A 27,601-nucleotide genomic window follows, 5' to 3' on the forward strand; every position below is an offset into this window, starting at 1 on the left:
TTGTATAAAATTAGAATCAGCGGTTAAGAATACTGACTACTGACTGTTCTTGCAGAAGACCCGAGTTCGAATCTGGCACCCACATGGCAGCTAACAGCTGTCCATAACTCCAGTTCCAGGGGATCTGACAGCCTCTTCTGTCCTCTGCGAGCATTTCACGACATGGGTGCACTTACCCACATGCAGGCAATACAAGCATACATATAAAATAAAAATAATAAGCTGGGTGTGGTGGCGCTCACCTTTAATCCCAGCACTCGGGAGGCAGAGGAAGGCAGATCTCTGTGAGTTCAAGGCCAGCCTGGTCTACATAGCGAGTTCCAGGACAGATAATAATAATTTTTAAATAAAAAAATAAAATTAAAATCTAACTTTAATTATTTTCATATTTTAACATTTTTTTTAAATTATAGTTTTTGAAAATAGAAAACCTTAACCCAGAAAATCCCATTTAAAATAGGATTTCTGCCACACATGGTGGCACATGCCCATAATCTTGGCACTCAGAAGACTGAGGCAGGAGGATGCTGATCTGAGGCCATTCTAGGCTATATGAGTTTGAGGCCTAACCTCAAACTTTGAGGTCAGACTACATGGTAAGACTTTGTAAATAAATACCTGATTTTTAAAATTTTGACTTATCCTGTTTTCCTTAGGAAAAATGTTTTTGAATATAGGTTCAAAATTGTGTTTTAATTCCGAGGAGGAAAACTTTACAGTTTGTCTTTTATTCGACTGTGAGTGCACTTCCTTTTGTGCCCTAGGCATGTGCTCTAAGCAGTGCTTTTTTCTCAATAGGAGTTTGAGTTGCTTTCTAATCTCTGGTCAGGCTTCTTTTCTTCTTGTATAATCTCGGAGTTATGCAACGAAACAGGACTTAAATAACACAAATGTTATTTTCACCTCATTTGCTGATTATTTTTTTTATATTTTTTTTTATTCTTATTCTTTTATGAAGTTAGTTAAAAATTAATGAACAAGAAATTAAAGAGACTGCGCTGCAATTAAGTTAGAATATTCTAACTGGAAAACAATTACTGTGAAACTATTTACATTCTCATAGAATTATAAACATTTCTCAAGGAATACTTTACAGCACAACTTTTTTTTTTTTCATACAGAAGAATTCATTTCAAAGCAATTGACATTGAGACGTTTTCACATGCTGATTATTTTTTATATTTTTCTCCATAAACTTTCTTATTCTTTTAAATTCTAAATATTAAAATCACAAAAAATAATGAACTCTAATTAAATCTTAAATTTTTTTCAGATGATTTATAAAATTGTAGTAATGGTAAAAATAATCTTAGTGATTATCTAATTTTTATAAATTAGAAGAAAATTTATCCATTATTATAGCCTATGTTATAAATACTTTTCATGGCTTTGGGAGAGGTCTTAATTCTAGACCTTTTTCTAGAAATTCAGATTATATGCTGCTCATTTTTCATCATAGCATAAGGTCAAATAGACAATATCTGTCATAAATTTATTTTCAGTTCTCACAAATACAATTCTTAAAAAGAGTTTGCTTTTGAATAACTTTACTTTTTTTTTTTTTTTTTACAGATTAGAAAATGCATTTTATGAGCATGCCCAGACCTATTACTACACTGAGATCAGAAGAGGGAAATCCCATAAAGAATTTTTGAATAAAACAACACACCAGGTGCATTTTAAAACATAGTGAAGGCATTCTAGAGCAGATTATTCATTGCTAGTTGTTTTTAGATCTTTAGTACTTTGATGTTTTAAATGGTTTTAGTACATCTAAAGGTTTTTTTATTTAAAGACTTTTAAAAATGAATTGGTTTTAAAGTTAAATTCTTTTGTTCTTGAAGTTACTTTCAAACTCTTTATCCTCAATAGTTCTTGAATATAGATTTTTAAAATAATGGACTTTCAAAAAAAATTTATGTGTATGCGTCTGCATCTTTATGTGCTGGAGGGTAGGTGTGGGTGTGGGTGCAGGTGCACATGCTCTTGTAAAGGTGCCCATGGAGGACAGAAGAGCGTGTTGGATTCCCTGGAGCTGGATTACAGACAGTGATGATCAACCTAACATGGGGGCTGGGAACTGAACTTGGGTCCTTTGCAAGAGCAATATGTGGTCTTAAGCACTGAGCCATCGATATAGCCCTTCGTACAAAACTTTAGACCCTTTTTAACTGTGTCTTTGTTAAAATAATTGTGTGTTTTAATTCTGAATGCTTTCCTTTATGCCTTAATGTGTTATAATGAACATATACTTTAAAATATGCATATAATAATTTTTTACTCATTCTTTTCAGCTTTTGTTTGTTAGACATCAGTTCAAAATAGCTTTCTTCAGTGAGTTGAAACAAGATACACAGAATGCTCTGAAGTAAGTTTCTAATTGTTTTCAAACAAATTTCTATTACCTGATGTTAATGATTCCATAATGATAATTTATGAATCTGAGTCACCTTAATTTTAAGATATTCATGTTGATTAGATTCAGGTATTTAGCAGGTAATTTGTCCAGAAATGAATGGACACCTAAATTTTTTTTACATTTTAATATTGGAAATAAATTTCAGAGTGGCATAAAACTTTCTGGTCTAATTTAATTAAATTTCATGATCCAAAGAAATACAATATTGGGGCTGGAGAGCTGGCTCAGCAGTTAAGAGCACTGGCTACTCTTGCAGAGAACCCAGTTTGATTAGCTAACAACCATCCATAACTCCAGTGCCAGGGGATCTGACACCTTCTCCTGACCTCTGTGGGCATTACACAACACGGGTGCACTTACATATATGCAGGCAATGCATTCATACCCATAAAATAAAAAGTAATACATAAAATATTTTATAGAAATATCACAATTTTCTTCATTTTTCTATTATTTTTCTATTTGTGTTATTCTGTAAAATATTTGAGTTAAGAGAATGATTTCCAAAGCATAATAAACATTAAGTATTCATTTATTCAAGTAAAATTTTATCATTAATTTTTTTAGTATGTGACATCATTTTCTATTTGAAGACTCTGCTTAGAGCCTTGAAGATTAGTTGCAGATGTGTTGGCAGTGCTTTAACATTTTATTACTTTGTTTTTGTTAACCACAGTTTAATAAAACATGATCTTGTCTCTTTAGCTCAGATTTTTTATTGTGCAATGGCAGTATGGAAAGAGATTTAAAGAAGAATCAGTTTTTAATCTTAGACTTGAGGAGGAGGAGAAAAATAGTAGTAGATAAATAACATTAGCTGGCTTTAATATAGTTCATTATATGGATGGCATTAAAGCACTTCATTTAGGTCTGTTCAGAAATGATGCTATAATGAACAGTTTTTACCAGAGAGGTTAAGAATTCACTTTTTCCAATGTGGAAATGCATTTTCTCATCACTTTCCATCTTAGGTAGGTTTTTTTCTCCTTCAGGCCTCTCCTCATCTCCATTCTTCTGATCTAGCTCCCCTAAGGATGTTTTCTATCTCCAACCTCTACCCATGATCAGTACTATTTATTTAACCTGGGGGTTAAAAAGATTTTGACTTGTTTTATGTTTTTAAATCATTAAGGCTAATATTGACTTTTTTTTTTTTTTTGGAAAAACTCACAATGGTACTTAAAAAAATAAAACTCAGCTGAACATGGTGGCACATGCCTGTAATCCTAGCTCTTGGTAGGCTGAAGCAGGAGGACTGTAAGTTCCAGGCCAGCCTGTGCTATCTAGTGAGACCCTGTCTCAAAAATACATACATATATACATACATATTTATTAATAATGCACAATTTTCAGTGTCATTCCAGATAACTGCCCAATCTGCCCCCTATTTGTTATTTTTGTTATTTGTGTCCTATTTGGTTTTGACAGGCTAGTTAGTGACAGAAAGAACAATGCACATGGGATAGATTTTTTTCTTTGTGAAAAGTCACTGATTAGTAATCACTAGATCATGTCTCAGGACATTAGAGATTGATATGTATATGTTATTGAGCTGTTGACTGGTAAGAAATGCTGAGTAAATATTGTCTGTTATGCTAATTTTTGTTCTTAGGAATCTTAAAAATTAATTTATATAATTAACCACTGTCTTCATGTTTGTATTAGGAACTATAGGACCGCCTATAATCTTGTACACGAATTGAGAGCCCATGAAACTAATATTCTGGAAATTAAGACTATGGCAGGATTTATAAACTACAAGGTAATGGTTCTACTTTGAAATAAAAGGAACTTATCTTTTTTTTTTTTTTTTTTTCAGTCTTTTTGAGACGGGGTCTCCCTCTAACCCCAGCTGGCCTGGAACTCGAAATGTAGACCAGGCTGACCTTGAACTCACAGAGATCTGCCTGCTTCTGCTTCCTGAGTGCTGGGATTAAAGGCTTGGGCTACCGTGCCTGGCATGTTACTACTGTTTTAAAATTTGAAAATCATAATCACTTTCTTACTCTGGAAAGTTGGTATTTGATGAATTATATTTGCCTTTTTTTTTAATGTCTTTTTACTCAAGAAAGGCTTTAACTCTTGCAGCCTAATAGTAATAGCTAGTTTTTAGTTTACAGATTCTGATTATTGAAAGTTGAGTTTTTTAGTGCTTATTCGTAAGAGAAGGGAATAGTGAGAAGAAGGCTGCCTGTATTGTTGAATTGCAGAAGATTTGACATATTAGAATTAAGGAGCATTTCCTGGTTTCATGACTCAATCATAGAAAAAATGTAGCTATTCACTTTCATGGGTTGTTGTTGGATTTGTGTGTGTGTTGGAGGGCAGGGTTGCTATTGGATCTCATACAATGTTGCCTAGGCTGGTCTTGGACTCTGGGGCTGAAGTGATCATCTTGCCTCAGCCTGCCAAGTAGCTGGGATTACAGTGTATACCACCTCTGCTGGCTTTATTCACTTTAAAGAAGTTATATAACTACAGTTTGAGCATTTGAAGATTGTATATTGTAAAGATAGATTTCCCACCCACCCACTTCCCAGAAAATAAGCCAGGGCTATTGGTTTGATTGAAATATTTCCTTACTCATCTTTTAAGATGTCTGGCACTGGGTGATGTGTGGGCAAATACTTTAATTCATTGTAGATGTAAGTGTAAATTGGTGCAGATTAGTAGAGAATCTTTTTTTAGTGACCACAAATCTACAAGTGTATGTTTCCTTCGACCTCACAATTTTTCTTCAGGAAATTTATGTCAGAATATGTTAATATTTCCAGATCACTTCTATAGATGTTTACTAGGAAAAAAGCCAGCAATGAGTAATTGGTTATACAAATTGTAATGGAACATTATTATGTAAATTATGGGATATTGTGTAGCTATTAAGAATGTAGCAGCTCCACACATTGATAGAGAGTGGAAGATGAAGTAAGGTATAACTCAGCATATCACGGTACATGTTTCATAGTGTTTATATATATTACATATACTTACCTGTCTGTAGAATTCATCTGCTGAAAACTGATTGCCCCTGGAAAGAGAAATTAGATGCCTGAAAGACAAGGATGGACAGTAAACTTTTTGGGTGAGGGTGATGAGTTAGTGGGTAAAATGCTTGCTGCACAAATATGAGGAACTGAATTCAGATCTCCAGCACCCATGTAAAAACTGGGTGTGGTGGCATATGCTTTTAACTCCAGTCACTGGAGGGGGCAGAAATGGAGACAGACAGATCCTGGGAGTCAGTCTAGTTGTGACTGTGAGCTCCACGCTTCGTGAGAAACCCTGTCTCAAAAAGTAAGATAGAGAGCAATAGGGCAAGACACCTGAAGTCAATTTCTGTCTTCCACATATGCACACACATGCATATAACACACACACACACACACACACACACACACTTAACTTTTAAAAAGACTTTGTGCATTTCTATGTATCTAACTGAAATCGAAAGTTGTAGTAATTTAGGCTTTTTTTGTTCTGTTTCCATTATCCCTAGTATATGTAAATTGTACTGTTTTGAAATAATTATGATTAGTACTTCAGGTAAAAACTTTTTGAAAATTTTTATAATCTTTGATTGAGACATAGGCAACTTCATTTTGATTATTCTGCAGAAAATGCTTAATTTCCTGCAATTCTAATACTCAGTCTATCCTTTCTTAGTTACCTGTGAAATATTGTGGCCCATATATATGTTCTTCCTTTGAATTAATTTTTTAAAGGTATGCAGTATATTATTATTTCATTCCTCAAAGCAACATAACTTATAACCTGTTCTCCCCCCACTTTTTTCTTTGAGTCAGGATCTTACTATGTAGCCCTGACTGGCCTAGAACTCTTCTTGTAAACCAGGGTGCCCAGAGTCCTGCCTCTGCCTCCTATGTACTGGGGTTAAAAGTGTGTATCACCATGCCTAGTATGATCTGTGCTTTTAGCATATGCATTTGATGAAGAGAATTAAGTCTGTTACAGAGAACTTCAGAGAAGAAAATTCTTAAAGTCTTTTAAAGTTACTCTCAAAGTTTACGTATTACTAGATGAATGTTCTTTTAGACTCTCTGTTCACCATTATTTTAGGATTGATTTTTACATTTTGCAGATCTGTAGGCTGTGTTTCCAGCACAACACCCCATTGGATGCAATTGCTCAGTTTCGAAAACACATTGACTTATGTAAGAAAAAAATTGGAAGTGCGGAGTTGTCATTTGAGCATGCTGCATGGATGTCTAAACAGTATGTTTAAATTGTATCCTCTTGTTTTTTTTTTTGGTCTTTTTGAGACAGGGTCTCACTGTACTCACTGTAGCCCCAGCTATCCTGGAACTCACTATGTAGACCAGGTTGGCCTTGAACTCACAGAGATCCGCCTGCCTCTGCCTCCCGAGTGCTGGGATTAAAGGCGATATTTTTAAAATAAGATATGGTGCTGAAGAGATGGCTCAGTGGAGAGAGCACTTGCTGCTCTTGCAGAGGATCCAGAGTCAATTCCCAATACCCACCTGGTGACTCAGAAACATGTGTAACTCCTGTTCCAAGGGATCTGACACCTTTTTCTAACGTCAGAGGGCACCAGAAATTCATGTGGTGCACATACATACATGCAGGCAAACACTTATACACATAAGGTAAAAATAAATCTTTTTTTAAAAGTGGGATTTAAAGAAATGGAAGTAACAAAGACTTTGGTTCAAAACTAAATTACATTTTTATCACTAAGTAGATTTTTAATAATATGCCTAAGTATTTTTCCAGGAATAGTACATACTGATTAGCATAATTTCTTACTGGAAATCAGGTAACTTATGGTACTGTCTTTTCATTCAGCATATATTCATTGGGGTTTCACTGTGTATTTAGGGCCTGAGAATATAGGAGCGGACAAAACAAAATTGCTGCTTCATGGTGTTTGACACTAATATTCAAACATTGTTGAAATTATTCCCCAAAACTTGGATATATTTGAAGAATGAAAACTATGTTAAGATCTAATTTAAAAGAGATGTTTAAAATAAGAATATTTGTAACATTACAATTAGTGTATGCATAGTATAGTATTTTCAAAGAAACTTTTATGACAAATATTAGCTGTATATCAGTAGCATTGTTTTGCTAAAACAGAGCATGAGTTTATGGTTCCCAGGGTGAATAATATTAGAAGTAAGCTGTGTTTTCTTTCTTTACTATTCATTCTTTTTTTATGTGTTGATTGTTTTTTTCTTTAAGATTTCAGGCCTTTGGAGATTTATTTGATGAAGCTATTAAATTAGGGTTAACAGCTATTCAGACTCAGAATCCTGGTTTCTATTATCAACAGGCAGCATATTATGCCCAGGAGAGGAAACAGCATGCAAAAGCCCTCTGTAACCATGAAGTAAGTTCCCAAGCCCTGTATTATCTAGCACTTAGGAAATTTCATAATCTTCCTTTGAGAGAAGCTGAGGATCACTAGTGTTGACTTTTTTCCATGTCTTTATCTTTTTTGGGGGTGGGGTGGGGAGGTAGGGTCTTCTTGCAACCCCAGCTGACCTGGAACTCATTATATAGACCAGGCTGGCCTTGAACTCACAGAGATTTCCCCTGCCTCTGCCTCCCAAGTGCTGAGATTAAAAGTGTGGGCCACTACACCCAGCTCTTGAATATCTTTTTTAGTTTCAGGAATTTTAATTGAAGTACTCCATTTTTAATCTGTGATTTGGATCAAGTATTTCAGTTTGTATGACTTATAACTTTATTACATATTTTTTAAAGTTTGGCATATTGTAATTTGAATATAGTATTTTAATAGATGATTCAAACTATGTTTTATAAAGGATATGTGAAACTACATTAAATAATATTCAATGAAGTATAAAATAATTCTGTCAAAAAATAATTTGAGAGGCTTGAGAGATGGCTCAGTGGTTAAGAGCACTGGCTACTCTTGCTCAGGCCTGGGGTTCAGGTCTCAGCACCCACATGGTGGCTAACAACCATTCATAACTCCACTTCCAGGGTCTGTTATATCAAGATAAAAAAGAATATAAAACAGTTAATTACTAATGAAATTATTTATCACAATTAGTGATTTCCATTTTTGTGAGATTTTCTAAATGTTAAGTGGAACATTTGATTTTTGTTAAAATTCATGTTAAAATATGTATAATGCTATTATTTAAATTCATGCTTGATGTTGATATATATGGAAACCTCTGTATTTAAGGTTTGATTTGGGATGGATTACATAAATTTTTACTTAGACTTACTTGTTAATTTATAGGCGTCTGTGATGTATCCCAATCCTGATCCACTGGAAACACCAACAGGTGTTCTTGACTTTTATGGACAAAGGCCCTGGCGACAAGGAATTCTAAGTACTTTTCCTTCTTTTTTCTCTCAACTTCAAAGAGATAGAGTTAGCTGTCATCATTTCTTGTAACTAATGAAACCAATGGAAAAATCATATTGAAGTAAATCTGTGCTTTTTTAAAAAAATATTTTATTTATTTATTTTTTATGTGTATGTGTGTATTGCCTGCGTGTAGGTAAGTGTACTGTGTTGTGCAATGCCCACAGAGGACAGAAGAGGCTGTCAGATCCCCAGGAACTGGAGTTAGGACAGTTGTTAGCTGCCATGTGAGTGCTGGGATTCGAACGCAGGTCTTCTTCAAGAACAACCAGTGTTCTTAACTGCTGAGCCATCTCTCCAGCCCCCAAATCTGTGCTTTTTAATGTTTTTTTTTTTTTTAAGATCTGTACTTTCTTAGTTTTTAATTTCTTTTATTACATAGTAGAGTCACTTTTATAGTTAAAGGTATTAATGTGATTAAAACATTTGAATATTTATGGGCGGGAGAAATGGCTCAGTGGTTAAGAACACTGGTTGTTCTTGCTGAAGACCCGGGTTCGAATCTCAGCACCCACATGGCAGCTAACAACTGTCCATAACTCCAGTTCCAGGGGATCTGACAACCTCTTCTGTCCCCTGAAGGCATTGCATGACATGGGTGCAGATACCTACATGCAAGTAATACATGCACACAGATAAAATAAAAATAATAAAATATTTTAAAATTTTGACTATTTAGACATTTTAATTTTAATGATTTATTTAACATTTTAAAATAGCATTAGCATGTAGTGCCTTAAAAAGAATTTATTGTTTTGAATTGTATACATAATTTAGTTTGAGCAGCATCTGTGACATTTGTCCCTCAGGTGTTTCTAGACTCTATACTTTGGCCTGCAGAGTCTGTGTTGTCCACAGAGGACAGTGCTCTTCAGCTGGTTGATTCCACAGCTACAAGAACACTGGGGTTAGGAATGTTCTCTAAAGAACAGACTGCAGAGAACGCTCCAAGTTAACAAAGCTGTCTCCTAAAACTTAAAGGTTCTAGAATGTTCACAAATGCACGAGGTATGAAAATGAAGGACTCAAGGAGTGCACACACGCAGTCTTTGTGTAGAAATTCGTGTCAAATGAGCTATCTAAAATGCGTTACTTCTCATCTTACATAGGCTTTGATCTTTCTGACCCCGAGAAAGAGAAGGTGGGGATCCTTGCCATTCAGCTGAAGGAGAGAAATGTTGTTCACTCTGTGAGTTATGTTTTTACAGCAATATCAATTGTTTTTCACAGTATTCTAGTAAACTATGGGATTGTTTTATTGAAATGTTCCATATTGTATTTTTTCTAACAGGAAATAATAATCACTCTCCTGAGCAATGCTGTTGCGCAATTCAAGAAGTACAAATGTCCACGAATGAAAAGCCACCTAAGTACGAATCCATCACGTGCCAGGTTATGCGACTTGGAGTAATTTTAAATTACATACATATGTACATTAATCTTTTTTTCCTTTATAGTGGTTCAAATGGGAGAAGAATATTATTATGCAAAGGATTATACGAAAGCTTTGAAGTAAGTTATATTTACTATTTCACAAGTATTCTGATTGCCTTACAGTGAAATTGGAAAAGAAGTTTATATTGAAGGATTTATTAACACCATATATATTTTTATTAAAATTCAATTTTGTGATACTTTTTCTTTTTTAATATTTTATTTATTAATTTTACTTTATGAGTATATTGCCTGCATGTAGTTAGGTGTACCCGTGTTGTGCAATGCCTGCGGAGGTCAGAAGAGACCATCAGATCCCCTGGAACTAGAGTTATGAGCCGTTGTTAGCTGCCATGTGGGTGCTGGGAATTGAACCTGGGTTCTCTGCAAGAGCAGCCAGTGCTCTTAACCACTTAGCATCTCTCCAGCCGTCCAAATCCAATTATGTGATACTTTTTCAAGTGTCCTTTGCTGCTGTAATTCTTTTTCAAAGTTTTAGCTAAACTCAGGTTTGGCTAAATATGAAAAATACCTGTTAAACTATTGTGGTAGGATTTTTTAAAAATTTTTATATAAGGTGAGAACAGCACTGTGTATTTTCTCCAAGGACCCCTTAAGCTCCTGGCGAAGCTGTCTCAGTGTGCCTTGCTCCTTGTCTTCTCTTAGGTTGCTGGATTATGTTATGTGTGACTACCGGAGTGAAGGATGGTGGACTCTACTCACGTCTATATTGACTACAGCTCTGAAGTGTTCCTACCTCATGGCTCAGTTAAAGGATTATATTACTTACTCCCTAGAACTCCTTGGAAGAGGTAACTTGGCATTCTTTTTGTAAAAGTTCAACCCACACAATTGTTTGTCATTTTTAATATTTTTTAAATTGAAAGAATAATTCAGATATTCAGAAGTACTTTTATTATGTAAAATTTACTGTACTGAGTCATCTTAGAAGAAGCATTTACTATAAAATGTTTTAGAGGGTCTGGGACAATAACTTAGTTGGTAAAGTGCTTACCTGAGTTTGACACATAGTACCTATGTAAAAATGCAGGCATGGTGACCTGTGCTTCAATCCCAGAACTGGGAACGTGGAGAAAGGAGCACCAGTCTAGCCTACTTGGTGAGAGACCTTGTCGTGAAGGAGGTGGACTGTGTTCCTGAGGATGACACCTGAGGTTGTCCTCTAGCCTACGCATATATGCATGCTCATGTGCGCACGCGCACACACACACACACACACACACACACACACAAAACCCAAAGATATATTTTAGTGAGGCTGGAGAGATAGAAGTTAAGAGCACATACTGATCTTGTAGAGGAACAACCACCTGTAATTCCAGTTTCAGGGAATCCAATACCCCTGGCCTCCTTAGGCACTCACACTCATGTGTATATACCTACACATGAATACACACACATAATTAAAATAAATCTTAAAATAATACTATATGTACGAAATAACAAATAGGGGTAATAGACTGACTTGCCTATCTTACAGCACTATTTTTTTTTCTTTCCATTTCAGCATCGACTCTGAAAGATGACCAGAAATCTCGGATAGAAAAGAACCTCATAAATGTTTTAATGGTAGGTTTGAGCTCTGTATAAAATGTGCTATGGGGATATGTGTGCCTAGATCTATATCTGTATGTATGTTTTTCCCCAACTAGTTGAACAAATTTGTAACTCTTATTACAGAATGAAAGTCCTGATCCTGAACCTGACTGTGATGTCTTAGCTGTAAAGACTGCTCAGAAGCTGTGGGCCGACAGAGTTTCTCTAGCTGGCAGCAATATTTTCACAATAGGAGTACAGGACTTTGTGCCATTTGGTATGTAGACATCTACAATATTCAGAAAAGTCCTTTCTCTTAAAAGAATAGATGCTGAATAATAAATATGAAAATCAGGAAAGAATTTTCAGAATGCAGGACTTCCATGGATAATCATGAATTTTCTGTTTAGTGTCCTAAAGATAAGGTATGACATATTTTGTTTTTAAGTTCAACAGGTATTTATTGAACAGATATTTGAATGATGAATGTCTTAAACAGTCTCATCATTATTACTTAAAACACCACAAGAGGGAACATTTTCTAATTTTTGTCCTTTTTGAAACTTTTTTTGGTTTTTGTTTTTTTGAGACAGGGCCTCCCTATAGCCTCAGCCTCAGCTTGCTGTGTAGATCATACTGGCCTCAATCTCATAGAGATTCACCTGCCTCTGCCTCCGAGTTCTGGGATTAAAGGCATCTGCCAACAACATCTGGCACCCTTTTTATTTTACATGTATGAGTGCATGTGTATAAGTGCACCCATGTTCTGCAATGCCCATGGTGGTCAGAAGAAGGTGTCGGATTCCCTGGAACTGGAGTTATTGACAGTTGTTAGCTGCCATGTGGGTGCTGGGAATCGAACCCTCTTCAAGGGCAGCCACTGCTCTTAACCACTGAGCCGTCTCTTCAGCCCCCTGGCACCCTTTTTAAAACTTTTTTAAAACGTACTTTATGTATAGCAATATAGTTTATATATTAAATAACAGTATGACAGAATAATTTTATTCTGAATACATTTGTCACATTGACCCATTTAGAAAAGTGGGTTTTTTAAAAATTTGTTTTGAGGGGAGGGGCTTTGTAATTCATAATTTTTCCTTTTTTCTTCTGTTCAAATATTTGTACTTGGGTATTAAAATATACTTTGTTCACTTACAATTCAAGGGTTACCTGAAATATACTTTAGAAAAGGTTTATGCTTTAATGTCTAGGCTGGTATTTTGAAATAAGCTTATATCCAATGGCTTTTTTTCCTTTAAAGTTTTGATACCAACATTTTGGGACAAGTGTGTTTTTAAACTTAAAAATAAGTTGAAGCTGTATTTGTTTACATTTATTGATTTGCATAAGGTAAGTTATATTTATGTTTACTTTTACTGACTGGCCTACAGGGTGGATGTCCATGTGAATACCTTAAGAAATCAGTGAGAATGAAGATAAGTTGCTTTTGTAGAGGAAATGTGATTCCCAGGATAATGTGTGCAGGACTTTAGTACCTGGTACTGTAACTCAGTCCTCTTGTTTGATTTCTAGTACAATGTAAAGCCAAGTTTCATGCCCCAAGTTTTCATGTGGATGTTCCTGTTCAGTTTGATATTTATCTGAAGGCTGACTGTCCACACCCCATTAGATTTTCCAAACTCTGCGTCAGCTTTAATAACCAGGTAATGGTATCATTTAATGTGTTTTCACTGTGTGTGTACATTATTGTAGCTTTCATTAAACTATATAAAATGAGTTTAGTAAGTTTTAGGTCTTAGTGGTTTTATAGTGTCAAGTGAACTTTAGCAAGGCCTATTTAAAAATGAATGAGCTTAAATTTCTAAACTTCTTGCAATTAAAGTATGCTTTTCCTACTTTTAATTTTTATTTTCATTTTCATTTCAGACTTAAGAAATCCAAGAACATTATTCTTAATTTTTATAATGTGTAACTTGAATTCCAAATAAGATATATTCTGTATGAATATAGCCTAATTTTCAAAATCATTTGCTTCATTTTTTAAATGCAGTTAGTTTTTGTTTATTGAACTAATGTATGTTTGTTTTTAAAAATACTGAAATAGCCAGGTGTGGTGGCACACACCTTTAATCCCAGCACTCAGGAGGCAGAGGCAGGGGGATCTTTTTGAGTTCAAGGCCAGCTTGGCCTACATAGTGAGTTCCAGGACAGCTGGGGCTACAAGGAGACCCTGTCTCAAAAAGACAAAAAAGAAAAAAATACTGAAATAGAATAAATAGACATGATCTGAAAAGTCAGTATGTGATCTTCACCTGTCTTGCCAGAGGTCCTCTTGGCTCGCCTCTGAAGGGGCCTAGACATTTTCTGTATGCATACATAAACAGTGTTTTCATACCATATGCATATGAACATTTTAACATGATATAACAGAGCCATGAGCTGGATTATATTCTAACTCTTTGTATACTCAGTTACCTTCTGGTCTCCTAGAAAGCAAATTAAGTCTTTAATCAACACATATTTATTGAGAGTTACAATATTCTTATCATTGTCATACCTGAAAGAAGTATTGTGTGTTCTTATATTAGAATGTAAGGAATTTTAGGGGTAGGGGCCAGGACTCATTCACAGATTGCCCAAGTAAATATGCAGATTAAGTTTCATAATATAGGCTAAAAGCAGAGTTACAGTGAACATGACAAAGAAAAGAAAGGAAGTTCCAAGAAACAGTCAAAGGTAAGTACAAAAAGATGAGACTGGGAGGATATGTTTGCTGAGGAGAAAACATTGTGCAGGAACAGGAGGACACGTGTTCATTGGTGAGCCAAGACAACAACCTTAGTAGACATGGAGGTTTTTCAAGGGCTGGGTGGTGAGAAGTGAGGTCAGGTAGCTTGCGGGAACCTCAAAGAGTCAAGCTGAAATGCATTAATCAAGCCTTTTAAAGATGTATTTTTTTGTTGGTCATAGTGATGCATCCCTTTAATCCCACCACTTGGGAGGCAGAGGTGGGTGGAGCTGAGTTGAAGGCTAAGCTGGGTCTACAGAGCGAGTTCCAGGCCAGCCAGGGTTATATAGTGAGTCCCTTTCTCAAACAAACCAAAAATAAATGTATTTATTGTTTTATTCATGTTCTTTTATTGGTTGGTGATAAAGAATTTGAGCTGTTTTGTATGAATTTATTTTTAAGAACTGAGAAATGCTCCTGTAATTGAACTAGATCAATCTGGGTCTCATGAAGATTAGTTTGTATTACCCCAAATCCTTACACAGGAATTCCTTCTAATTTGATGATGTAAAAGGAGGATTTGAGAAACTTTATTGTCAGAAAATAAAGAGAATGAAATGTCATGGAAACTAATTAGAGGCTGTTTTATATTAACCCAGGAACAAAATTGTAAGGATTTAGATTAGGGTTGGGGAGATTCTTCAGTGGGTAAGAACACATGAGGACCTGAATTAAAATCCCCAGCACCCATGTAAAATCAGCTGAGCTTAGCTTCAGGTGCCTGCAACCCCAGTGTTGAGGGGGCAGACAAAAATGGATCCTAGGAGCTTGCTGGTTATCCAGGTTCCGTGAGAAACCCTGGCCCAAGAATATAAGAGAGATTTAAATGTTTCAGAAATCAGGTTGTATGCGCTGAGCTGTTTTATTTTTCTGTGGCAGCAGGGAGTACATAAGCACGTGAGTTTAGCACCAGAACAATTCATTTTATACATTAACCCTTCATGATGCCTCGGTGGTAGTTGAGCTAGAACTGAATGTGCTCCAAAAGAATATAAGGTGGAAAATGATAGAGGAGATACCCAGCATCCTCCTCCCCTTCCACATAGCTGTGCGTACCTACAAATACAGGTGCATACACACACATAGACAAACCCAACGGTCGAGCAAATAGAGAAGATAAGGAATGGGCAGAGAATAAATAAAGCATCACTTTCTCAGGGACGTAAGTGTCTTAAAGTGGCTCTTGGAACCTTTCACAGTACAAGTCACAGCTGTTGATTGATCACCTTATGTGTGCAGTTATTTGGTAAATTACTTCCCTTACTGGTCTCTTAAGTGCCACAGGACAGGATTGGTTTGTTTGTGTACTGTTCTTTTTCCCCCTCACCATGAAATACTCCAAATGTGAAATTTGAGGGTCCACAGAGGTACTCTTATTTTACTTTTCTTTAACAGCCTCCTATTCTGTTTATTTTTTTTTAGAAAGAAGCATAAGCTCTTTTCATAATTAAAAACTGATATAAGAATGCTATTGTAGAATAGAATATTAACTTTAAATTTTTATTTGTATTCTGACCATACTCACTTTGAAATTCAAGATCATATCATAAGGTAAAAAGGAAAATGTGTGTTTTATAAGCATTGACCAGAAATGAAAATTGGAGGGGGGGTTATTATGAATCTTAAGATTGTATAAGAATTTTCTGTGAAGGTAATTCATCTGCTGTCATAGAAGGTTGCTCTTGGAAGGCCCTTATGCTTACTAATAGAAGAGAATGGTGACTCAATACATATAAGTAAAGAGTGTGCTTTTCTGAGGAGGTAGAAGCATTTCAGCATGGGACAAGCTGAGTTAAAGTGATGGTGGGTTTATTCTCTAGACAGCTATGCGTATAAGCCTGAGGTTAAGGAAATAGGCCAGACCAGGATAATTTTTGTGTTGGGGACCTGTAGTGCAAAGGTGGAGAAAATAGGTAAACTTGCCAGTGAAGTGAACATAAATAGCAAACAGAAGAAAGCCAATGGCCCAACCTTATAGGACCTCTGCATTAAAAAGATAAGGTAGGGGCTGGAGACATGGCTCAGTGGTTAAGAGCACTGACAGCTCTTGCAGAGAACCTGGGTTCGATTCCCAGCACCCACGTGGTGGCTACAAACCGTCCTTAACTCCAGTTCCAGGGGAATCTGAAGCCCTCTTCTGACCTCCGTGGCACTGCACAACACGGGTGCACTCACATACATGCAGGCAATACACTCATACACATAAAATAATAAATAAAATATTTAAAGAGATAAGCTCCAGTTCCGGGAATCTGAAGCCCTCTTCTGACCTCCGTGGCACTGCACAACACGGGTGCACTCACATACATGCAGGCAATACACTCATACACATAAAATAATAAATAAAATATTTAAAGAGATAAGGTAAAGAACAAAGGCCTCTTGAGGAAAAGATAGGAAGTAACCAAGGATGAGAAGCAGGAGGTGGTGGTGTCTCTGAAACCACGTAAAAAGAAAGCTGCAAGAAAAGGAGGTGAGGGGCTAGAGAGATGGCTCAATGGTTAAGAGCACTTGATGCTTTTGCAGAGGATTCAAGTTCAGTTCCTGGCACCCACATCAAGCTGCTCAGAACCACCTGTAACTCCAGCTCCAAGGGCTCTGATGCCCTCTTCTGGCCTCTGTGGGTACTCCCTCCCCCACATGAATACATACACAGACATGTGCACACATAAATAAATATTAAAAATATAAATCAGTACGGGGCTGGACAGATGGCTCAGCGGTTCAGAGCTCTGACTGCTCTTGCAGAGGCCCCAGCACCTACGTGGCAGCTAACAACCATCAGTAACTCCAGTTCCAGGGAATCCAGTGCCCTCTTTTGACCTTCACAGGCATTGCATGAAACCAGTGCACTTACATATATAGGCAACATACTAATACACATAAAATAAAAATAATATAAAATATTTAAATAAGTAGATAATGAAAAGAAAAGGAGGTGATATATGGCAGCTTTCAGTGCAACAAAAAACAAATCTTTGTTTCTCCTTCTGCAGAAGAGAGATGTAAATGTTTCAGAAATCAGGTTGTATGTGCTGAGCTGTTTTATTTTTCTGTGGCAGCAGGGAGAAGATAAGCACTTGAATTTAGCACCAGAACAATTCATTTTATACATTAACCCTTCATGATGCCTCAGTGGTAGTTGAGCTAGAACTGAATGTGCTCCAAATCCTTGGTGTTTACTTTTAGCAAAACAGCTGATGTTTGATGCTTGCACATTGTAACCCTTGCTTACTTCTTTTTAAGGAATACAACCAGTTCTGTGTAATAGAAGAAGCATCCAAAGCAAGTGAAGTTTTAGAAAATTTGACCCAAGGAAAGATGTGCTTAGTTCCTGGTAAAACAAGAAAATTGTTATTTAAATTTGTTGCAAAAACTGAAGATGTTGGAAAGAAAATTGAGGTTAGTTATGAAATTTGTTTACAAATTACTTAAATAACAAAAGTGGTTGTTATGTCAAAAATTTTAAATGATACATTCATATTAGTTTGGTAAGTTTCCTTCCAAATGTTTTTTGAGATCATATTTGTACTTAAAATTTTTGTTTCTGGGACTGCAGAGGTGGCTCAGTGCTTAAAAGCACTGACTGTTCTTGCAGAAGACTTTGGTTCTAGACCCAGCACCCACATGACAACTCATAACCATCCATAACTCCAGTTCCAGGGGATCTGACACCCTCCTCTGTCCTCCATGGGTACAGCATAATACGGGTGCACTTACAAACATGCAAGCATAACACTCATGTACATGAAATAAGAAAATCAATCAAATTTAAAAATTTTTTCTTAAAGAATAAGGTCCTGTGGGTGTAATGCAATTTTAGAATGCTTGTCAAGCATGCACAAGGTCCTGAGTTCAATCTCCAGCATGAGGGTAAAATTAGGGCATATACTGTACATAATACTCTATAGCTTTTGTACTTTATAGTATAATTAGATATTACTTACTGTTACTACGTAAAACCAATCTCAGTGTTTAGTGATTGAATAACCAAAGTCACTAAATAAACTGAAGGATTTCAAACACATTATTATTATCATTATTATTATTATTGCTATTTCCTTCAGCATCTACTAGTTGAGCATCAGTATGTCACAGATGTGACATCAGTACTGTGCCACGTGTAGTGTCATACCTCTACTGTCCAGGCTCTTAGCTGGAAGTTCAGGGTATGATCAGTGTTTTAAAGGTGCAGACATTGAGCTCTAGAGCAGTGAGTCAGGTCCCATCAAGGGTGAGAGTCTAACAGCAGGTGTAGTGCCCACTGTGTGTATCTAGGTGATCTTTACGTGCTGGTAGTCCTTAGTGTGGTTTTGCTGAGAGGAGATGATAGTAGGCAGGTATGAGATGACGTTTCTGACCCCCCTCCTTTTTTTCAGATTACTTCTGTGGATCTGGTTCTGGGCAGCGAATCAGGCAGGTGTGTGGTTTTGAGCTGGCAGGGAGGGGGAGGAGATGCTGCTTCCTCCCAGGAAGCCCTTCAGGCTGCAAGGTCCTTCAAAAGGCGGCCCAAGCTCCCTGACAATGAGGTTCACTGGGACAGCATCATAATCCAAGCAAGCACAATGTAAGTGGTCTTTGCAAAACAGATTGTTGACATCACCCTCTCAGTTCCTTCAAATACTTTGTGTACTTCTTTCTTTAAATTGGTTACTTAGCTAAGTTTCTTTTCAAAGGATCATCTCCAGAATCCCAAACATTTCTGTACATCTGCGACATGAGCCTCCTGCCCTGATGAATGAGATGTATTGTTTGATTGTAACTGTTCAATCCCATGAAAAGACCCATATCAGGGATGTGAAACTCACTGCTGGTTTAAAGCCAGGTAAGCATTCATTTTTAATCAGTATCAATCTGTAGGCTGGTGTAAAAGTAGTTGTGGTTTTGCATTGTTGAAATTTACTGTTTGATATTGGAATTTATTTGTAATAAATGAGATTAATTATACATCATTTTAATGTGAATTTTTCACCTTGTTTTTTGCTAATGACTTATTACTTGCTGTTTATTTTATATTATGGAAATGATGTTAAACAAAAAGCAAATTTGATTGATTGTCTTTAAAAAATTTGTTGTTTTATATATATATTATTATTATTTTTTTTAATTTATGGGTGTGGAGGGTTGCACATGCCACAGTATGTGTGGAGGTCAGAGGACAACTCCAAGAGTTGGTTCTTTGCACTGTGTTCTAGAGATTGAACTCAGGTTATCAGGCTTAGCAGCAAGTGCTTTTACTTGCTGAGACATCATGCCTTCCTACTGAGTGGTTTTCTTATTAGAGTTTAAAATGGGTAATTATGAGTAATTAATCAGACAACTTGCAACATCGACAGCACATTTGGCCTAGGAACTGCTAATAAAAATACAGTACAATGATGGTTCAAGAAATCTTACAATGGGGGATGGAGAGAAGTGATGGCTCAGGGGTTAAGGGTACTGGATGCTCTTTCACAGGACCTGGGTTCAGTTCCCAGCACCCATATGGCAGCTGTCTGTAACTCCAATTCCAGGGAATTCGATGCCCTTTTCTGACCTCTGTGAACATTTCATGCTCATGGTGTACTTAAATACATGCATACAAAACACTCTTACATATAAAAGTAAATAAATTTACATTTTTAAAGAAATTTTAAAAAGGAGACAAGAGTCTTGAAGATTAGGAGCATGGTGGCGGGTCATCAGAAGTTGACATTGACCAAGTGACAGCAATCATTGAGGCTGATCCTTTTACAACTATACATGAAATTGCCAAAGAAGTCAATATGAACCTTCAACATTAGGTGACATTTGAAGCAAATTGAAAAGGTGAAAAAGCTCCGTAAATGGATGCCTCATGAGCTAACTGAAAAATTTTAAAAAAATCATTTTGAACTGTTGCCTCTTCTATACAACAATGAACGATTTTTCAATAAGATAGTGACATGATATCAAAAGTGGACTGTATAGACAACTTGCTACACAACCTGCTGTGAAGATACTCCACAGCACTTTCCAATGACAAATTTGCACCAGTAAAAGATCATGGTCACTGTTTGGTGGTCTGCTGCCGGTCTGATCCATTATATCTTTCTCGATCTTGGAAAACCAGTACATCTGAGACATGTGTTCAGCAGATCAGTGAGATTCACTGAAAACTGCAACATTTGCAGTTGGCATTGGTCGACAGAAAGGGCACAATTCCTCAAAACGTCTGACCAAAGTTGAATGAACTGTGCTGTGACGTTTTCCTTGTCCACCACATTTACCTGATTTGTCAACTGACTACACTTCTTCAAGCATCTCATAGCCAGCAGAATGAAGAAAGTATCATTTGTCAAATCCCAAAGCACAGAATAAAACTCATTTCTTGTTCTCAATGGCAAAAAAAAAAAAAAAAGAAATGTGTTGACTATAATGGCTCCAAATCTGAGTAATAAAGACATGTTGAGCCTAGTTATAATGATTTAAAATGCACAGTCTGAAACCACAATTCCTTTTATACCAGCATAATAACAAGTAAACACCATCATAGGGTATGTATTTAAAGATGGTATAATATAGAGTTCTTCATATAATATTGTTATCATAGCAGTCTTAAAACACCGATATATTATCCTTCACAGGGCAGGATGCCAACTTAACTCAGAAAACTCATGTGACTCTTCAGGGAACAGAACTATGTGATGAGTCCTACCCAGCTTTACTTACAGACATTCCTGTTGGAGACTTACGTCCAGGGGAACAGGTGACCTTGGTCAACTGTGATTGGAGAAGAAATTAGTTTGTAGTTTTAAAAATAGCATAACCTAGGACTGAAAAGTGATTTAACTAAACTCACATACATTTATATATATATTTAAATGTATAAAATATCTTGAGCAATTTTTGTGCAAGGAATTTTTAAAACAGTCTTCTGATCGGCTACTTATCACCGATAAAATAACTGGTATCTATAACTGCACAGTAATCTCTCAGTTAACTTCTGTTTTCAAATCAGATAAAAAAAAATCCTTGGGAAGTTGAAGGAGATAAAAGATGGACTAGTGATTATCTCACTCTGGCTATGGCAATGTGCTCAGGGTTCTTGGTGGCAGAGCTTTGGGTAGTTATGTCAGTTACACTGTGACAGCCCATATAAAGAATTTTGCCTATATAAAATAAAATATTTAGTCATAAATTTCCAAAAGTTGAGAATGTTACCTTAAAATATTAGGAGGAAGTCTCTGAAATATTAAATTGTAACACTTACTTTGTTACAGCTAGAAAAAACATTATATATTCGCTGTGGAACAGTGGGCTCCAGAATGTTTCTTGTATATGTTTCTTACCTGATCAATACAACTGTTGAAGGAAAAGAAATTGTTTGCAAGTGTCACAAGGTATTTTTCAAACTTACTTGATAAAGTGTCGTATGCGAAGTTTTTCTGCTTTGTATTGTTTAGTTGGTATCTTGGTCTTGGCAGCCGTGTTGTTTCATCCTTTTCTTAGGAGTTGACTCTTCAGCCCAGCAGAGGAAAAGAACTAGCAATTTGGGATTATAGGTTGCTTTTTGTATAGGTTGTGGACCATGAGATATTTATAAATTATTGGGAGAGAAAAATTTCTCAAAAAGGCAAATAGTATTTCCTAATTGAGAAAGAAAGAGGCATGTAATATACTGTCAAAAATTTCACATAGCCAAAGGTCTTTTAGATGTGAATTAGAGATACACCACCAGTCTCATCACTTTATTTATGTTATCTTTTTGTTGTTGTTGTCTTTTTTTGAGACAGGGTCTCCTTGTAGCCCCAGCTGTCCTGGAACTCACTATGTAGACCAGGCTGGCCTCGAACTCACAAAGATCCACCTGCCTCTGCCTCCCAAGTGCTGGGATTAAAGGTGTGTGCCACCACGCCTGGCCACATTATCTTATTTTAACAATGATAAAACTGAGACTTAAAAAATCGATGTTTATTTGTGACTTTCCTAAAGCCACATTGCTATGCCTATGATCATATAGATGATAAACATGTGTCTTAGGTTAGAATCCATATCGCTTTCACATTACAGCTTGAATTTTTAACCAATGTGTTTTGATTTTGTGTGTGTGTGTGTGTGAGAGAGAGAGAGAGAGGTGCGAAGGTCAGAGAACAGCTGCAGGGGTCAGTTCCTCCTTTCTCCATTTGGGTTCTGGGGATTGAACATAGGTCATTAGGCTTGAAGGCAGAGCCAGGGGCCTTTGCCTATTGAGTCATATCTGGAGCCCAACATGACTTTTTATAGGTTCTTTACCAAGAGCTGGTTTATTTGTTTTGAAAGATTTAATAATCCCATGGCTTCTCACACAGTCTCCTAACAGGGAGGCTTAGGGTAGAGCTCCACAGTTAGACTTGGTGAAGTTTCTGCCTTTGTCACTTATACTCTAGCTATGTGACCTCTTCATCTTAAAATAGCAATCATTATAGAATTGGGTGATTATGAATGTTGAGTATAGCAGTGTGTGTGTGTGTCTGTGTCTGTGTGTCTGTGTGTGTGTCTGTGTGTGTATAGTGAGTACAGCAGTGCTTGCCACATTGCCTTGTTATTATTTTCAATCACAATGAGTCAAGGTGAGGTAAAAAAGCCCAGACTCTAGGCCTGTCTCGATTTGTGACCTTAGGCAAGTCCCTTTATTTTTCTTAACATCTGGTTCCTCCTCTGTAAAGTGGTGGTGCCTGCCCTGCCTGCTTCAGTAGATCCTGAGATTAAATAATGTAGGAGAAAGCACTTTGCTGTGTGAATGTTCAAAAGTCAAATAACTTATTAGGTCTTGTAGCTAAATTTTACTTCTGGGATGCGTGCACAGCTTCCGGCTCCCTCCTCCCACCGTCCTTATGACAAACCCAGATAATATTCCTCCAAACTATAGTTTGGGGAACCAAAGACTTTATTGGGCTTACTAACAGAGCAGAGGGTGGGGGTGGAAGTTACTTACAAATGTGTGGGCATGCATGGGCATCCTTCTGCCCCTCCTGTCCTACGGAGCGTATATAGTCAAATTAGTTTGTGATGACTGAAGCAACCTGATAAATCCCAGTTGGAGAAGAAGTCATCTGTCCACTGCTTGCCAGTCTAGCATGCCAGGCAGAGGACAAGTCTATACAGCAGGCTCTATGTATATTTTTAAATAAATATTATCTAGGAAGAAAACCCTTGCTTCTTAATGTATAACTTGAGATTATTTATTGATCACTTTTAGATTGTGTTTTGTATGTGGTCTAATTTCAAAACTTTATTTACTTAAAAAGATTTAAAAAACCATTGACAGTGCTCTTTAATTTTCTTGTAGGATGAAACTGTAACAATAGATACTGTATTTCCATTCGATGTTGCAGTTAAATTTGTTTCCACAAAGGTATGTTCCTGTGATGCATGGTGGGACTCATGTCAGTTATAGAAATTAAAAGAAAAAAATAAAATGGATGAATATAATTGCTGACCAACCTTTTGTCTTCCTTGATGGCAGTTTGAACACCTGGAAAGGGTCTATGCAGACATCCCCTTTCTGTTGATGACAGATATTTTAAGCGCCTCGCCTTGGGCCCTCACAATTGTGTCCAGTGAACTACGGCTTGCTCTGTCTATGACTGCAGTGGATCATCTGGAGTCCCAAGTGGACAGAGGTAAAACTTTGCATCATTCTCACTTAACAGTCAGATGTGCATAGGTGTGTTCATGTGTATTTGTGTGTGTGTGTGTGTGTGTGTGTGTGTGTGTGTGTGTGTAATTTAGCAAGGTAATAGCTTTTTGCAAAATGAGAGAACTTAAGATTTATAGTCCCAAAGTAAATGCACTTAGAATGAAGGTAGGAGTAGTATTATTTGCTGAAGCATATTTTATTTTAAAATATCAATTTTTTGTTTGTTTGGCTGGTTGGGTGGTTTTTGAGACAGGGTCTCCTGTAGTCAAATCTGGCCTTGAACTTGCAATGTAGTCAGGTTTGGCCTTGAATTCCTGACCTTCCTGCCTCCACCTTCCAGGGTTGGGATTCCCAGCATAAAAGATCAGCTTGCTTTTTTTTTTGGTCTTTCTGAGACAGGGTCTCTCTGTAGCCCCAGCTGTCCTGGAATTTACTATGTAGACCAGGCTGGCCTTGAACTCACAGAGATCCACCAATCTCTGCCTCCCAAGTGCTGGGATTAAAGGTGTGTGCCACCATGCCCGGCCAATTTGCTTTTTTTACTCTGAGGAAGTTACACTTTGAGAGGTAAACTTGAAAATAAAATAGGAATTTTTTTTGAAATTTTTGAAAGTTTTTTTATTGATTTGAAATTAATGTTTATTGTTATTTATAATTGGAAATGGGTCAAGCTGTTAATTAAATGGGAAAAGAGAAAAGTAGACTATAAATTTCCTAAACCACCCAAAATCACTAAAAGAATCCAGAAAGTATTCAACCCAAGACAACACCTATGCAATGTATTTTCCTAAATTATAAGAGATAATAAAAGTTAATTTGAATATTAACCCAAGAAAAATTATACTCAACTGTATGACAAGTTAAGTACTGTGAGGAAAAAAGAAAAAAAATCAAGATTTATGAAACCACATATCAACACAGTGTTTTGTTTACTACCTCAGAGCCGCGGTCCCTGGGCCACTGATTGTAGAGTTTTACTTGCTCTGATGTTGGCCATTTCCAGGATTCTGACTTGAGTTTCCTTCCTTCTCTCCAGGTCATCAGTTGCCATACAGTCTTAGACTGCCCACATTCCCTAGTCCAGGCAGAGGAGTCAGTATATAATCCAGGTTACAATGCAGAGAAAACTTGCTCCTTCACACCCATAGCAGCCCCACACCAAGTTTTGGGTTGTGTCTTGACTCCATCTTCTCACCTCTGCCCTCACTACCAGCCTTCCCCCTTGCCCAGTTTCTTACTTCTTAACTAGGTTCCTCCTTGCCAACATCATTTCCCTAATTTGCCCTTCATATTGATTCCAAAAATACCCTGAACTTGTCATTACTACGTAGAAAGCTTTCTCAGACTAGATTTTATCCAGTCGGGTACTGGATAACCTTCCCAGCGTCTTTTACACTATTCCCTCTCCTTTTGCTTTGCGCTTTCCCTGACTTCAACCAAGGCAGACTTACTATATTTCATGGACTTGAACAGGTCACCATTTCTGTCTACAACCTTCTCGCTTGCCATTTCCCTCCTGCTGCACCTTTGTGTGCGCTTCAGGACTTGGGTACACCTGGACTTTGTGATCCTCCCAAGCAAGGCATCACTCTTCCTTCTTGTACTCTGTGGTATTTTGAACATACTTCTTTTGTAACACACCATTACATTGCAATTATTTTTTGACGTATGGCTCTCATAACAGACTGTGTGTCCCTTGACAGCCACAGCTCTCTTTTTTTTCTTTATATTGCCAACATTGCTTAACGATTACACATTAAGTTGCATTATTTCTGGTTTGAACTCCTGGTATATTAGTGTTTTATTGTTGCTGTAACAATGATCGCCAAGTTAGTGGCCTAAAACAATACCAATTTCTTATCTTCTTAAATTCTGGAGGTTGGAAATCCTAAAAAATAATGTGTTCATTCTTAAGATTCTAGGGAAGAATCATTTTCTTTACCTTTTCCAACCTCTAGGAGCCACTTGTGTTTTGGCTCATGGTTCTTTATATCTTTTTTTTTTTCTTTGTCTTTGAGATAGGGTCTCCCTGTAGCCCCATTTGGCCTGGAACTCACTATGTAGACCAGGCTGGCCTTGAACTCACAGAGGTTCTCCTGCCTCTGTCTCCTGAGTGCTGAGATAAAGGGCATGTGCCACCGTGCCCATCTAGCTCTTTATATCTTAAGAACCAAAGTATAGCACTTTTTGACCCTAACAATAATTATTAATAAACATCTAGGTTGTTTTGGTTAACTTAGCATTTAGGGAGAACTTCAGGAAAGTGTAATATAAATGGTATTTTGTTTTTCGATTTATTTATTTTTTTAATATTTTATTATTTTTATTTTATGTGTATGAGTGTATCACTTGCATGTATGTGAGTGCACCCTTGTCGTGCAATGCATGCGGAGGTCAGAAGAGGGCTTTGGATTCCCCTGGGACTGGAGTTAAGGATGGTTCGTAGCCGCCATGTAGGTGCTGGGAATTGAATCTAGGTCTTCTGCAAGAGCAGTCAGTGTTCTTAACCACTGAGCCATCTCTATATTTATTTATTTTTAATTTATGTGTATAAGTGCTATACCTGCATGTGTGTAAGTGCACCCATGTCATGCAATGCCATGGAGGACAGAAGAAGGTGTTGGATTCCCTGGAACTAGGGTTTCAGATGGTTATGAGCTGCTGCCGTGTTGGTTCTGGGACTTGAACCAAGGTCTTCTGTAAGAGCAGTCAGTGAGTGCTCTTAATCACTGAGCCATCTCTCCAGCCCCTACTTTAAATGCTTTAAAGTAAATTTAAGAACTAAGAAATAATATTGCAGCCCAATAAATTTGAAAAATGTATCAGCTCAGACCACTGAAAATGGCTTTTTTTTTTAATCTTTTTGAGACCCTGTAGCCCAGCTGGCCTGGAACTCACTCTGTAGACCTGGCTGCCTTTGAATTCACAGAGATCTGCCTGCCTCTGCCTCCCAAGTACTGTGATTAAAGGCATGCACCACCACACCCGGCCTTGGAAATGGCTTTTATAAAAACCATACCATTCGGGTTGGAGAGATGGCTCAGTGGTTAAGAGCACTGGCTGCTCTTACAAGGCAATTGGAGTTCTGTTCCCAGTCCCCACATGATCCGAGGCCCTCTTCTGACCTCCCGGGGCACTGCAGGACACAAGGGCACTTACAAATATGCAGGGAATATACTCACACGCATAAAAAGTAAAAATAAAAAATATAATATTTTTTTTTTTTTTGGAGAGATGGCTCAGTGGTTAAGAGCACTGGCTGCTCTTACAAGGCAATTGGAGTTCTGTTCCCAGTCCCCACATGATCCGAGGCCCTCTTCTGACCTCCCGGGGCACTGCAGGACACAAGGGCACTTACAAATATGCAGGGAATATACTCACACGCATAAAAAGTAAAAATAAAAAATATAATATTTT

The 27,601-nt window shown here is 37.0% G+C and overlaps 1 protein-coding gene across 1 annotated transcript in view; it reads left to right on the forward strand.

Moving 5' to 3' along the window:
* Positions 1–27,601, forward strand: part of Trappc11 (trafficking protein particle complex 11) — a 64,513-nt gene that overhangs the window by 9,893 nt on the left and 27,019 nt on the right. Inside the window, exons 6-25 of the mRNA XM_008853561.3 lie at positions 1,573–1,672; positions 2,295–2,368; positions 4,085–4,181; positions 6,519–6,652; positions 7,643–7,790; positions 8,676–8,769; positions 9,914–9,993; positions 10,096–10,174; positions 10,262–10,316; positions 10,905–11,050; positions 11,767–11,828; positions 11,940–12,072; positions 13,329–13,459; positions 17,791–17,946; positions 18,924–19,111; positions 19,221–19,369; positions 21,150–21,271; positions 21,786–21,905; positions 23,834–23,899; positions 24,011–24,167. Of these exons, the coding sequence (XP_008851783.1) occupies positions 1,573–1,672; positions 2,295–2,368; positions 4,085–4,181; positions 6,519–6,652; positions 7,643–7,790; positions 8,676–8,769; positions 9,914–9,993; positions 10,096–10,174; positions 10,262–10,316; positions 10,905–11,050; positions 11,767–11,828; positions 11,940–12,072; positions 13,329–13,459; positions 17,791–17,946; positions 18,924–19,111; positions 19,221–19,369; positions 21,150–21,271; positions 21,786–21,905; positions 23,834–23,899; positions 24,011–24,167 (2,291 nt within the window). The remainder of the gene's footprint in view (positions 1–1,572; positions 1,673–2,294; positions 2,369–4,084; positions 4,182–6,518; positions 6,653–7,642; positions 7,791–8,675; positions 8,770–9,913; positions 9,994–10,095; positions 10,175–10,261; positions 10,317–10,904; positions 11,051–11,766; positions 11,829–11,939; positions 12,073–13,328; positions 13,460–17,790; positions 17,947–18,923; positions 19,112–19,220; positions 19,370–21,149; positions 21,272–21,785; positions 21,906–23,833; positions 23,900–24,010; positions 24,168–27,601) is intronic.

The sequence above is a fragment of the Nannospalax galili genome, unplaced genomic scaffold, assembly GCF_000622305.1.
Source record: "Nannospalax galili isolate Female #2095 unplaced genomic scaffold, S.galili_v1.0 scaffold46, whole genome shotgun sequence".
Classification (NCBI taxonomy): domain Eukaryota; kingdom Metazoa; phylum Chordata; class Mammalia; order Rodentia; family Spalacidae; genus Nannospalax; species Nannospalax galili.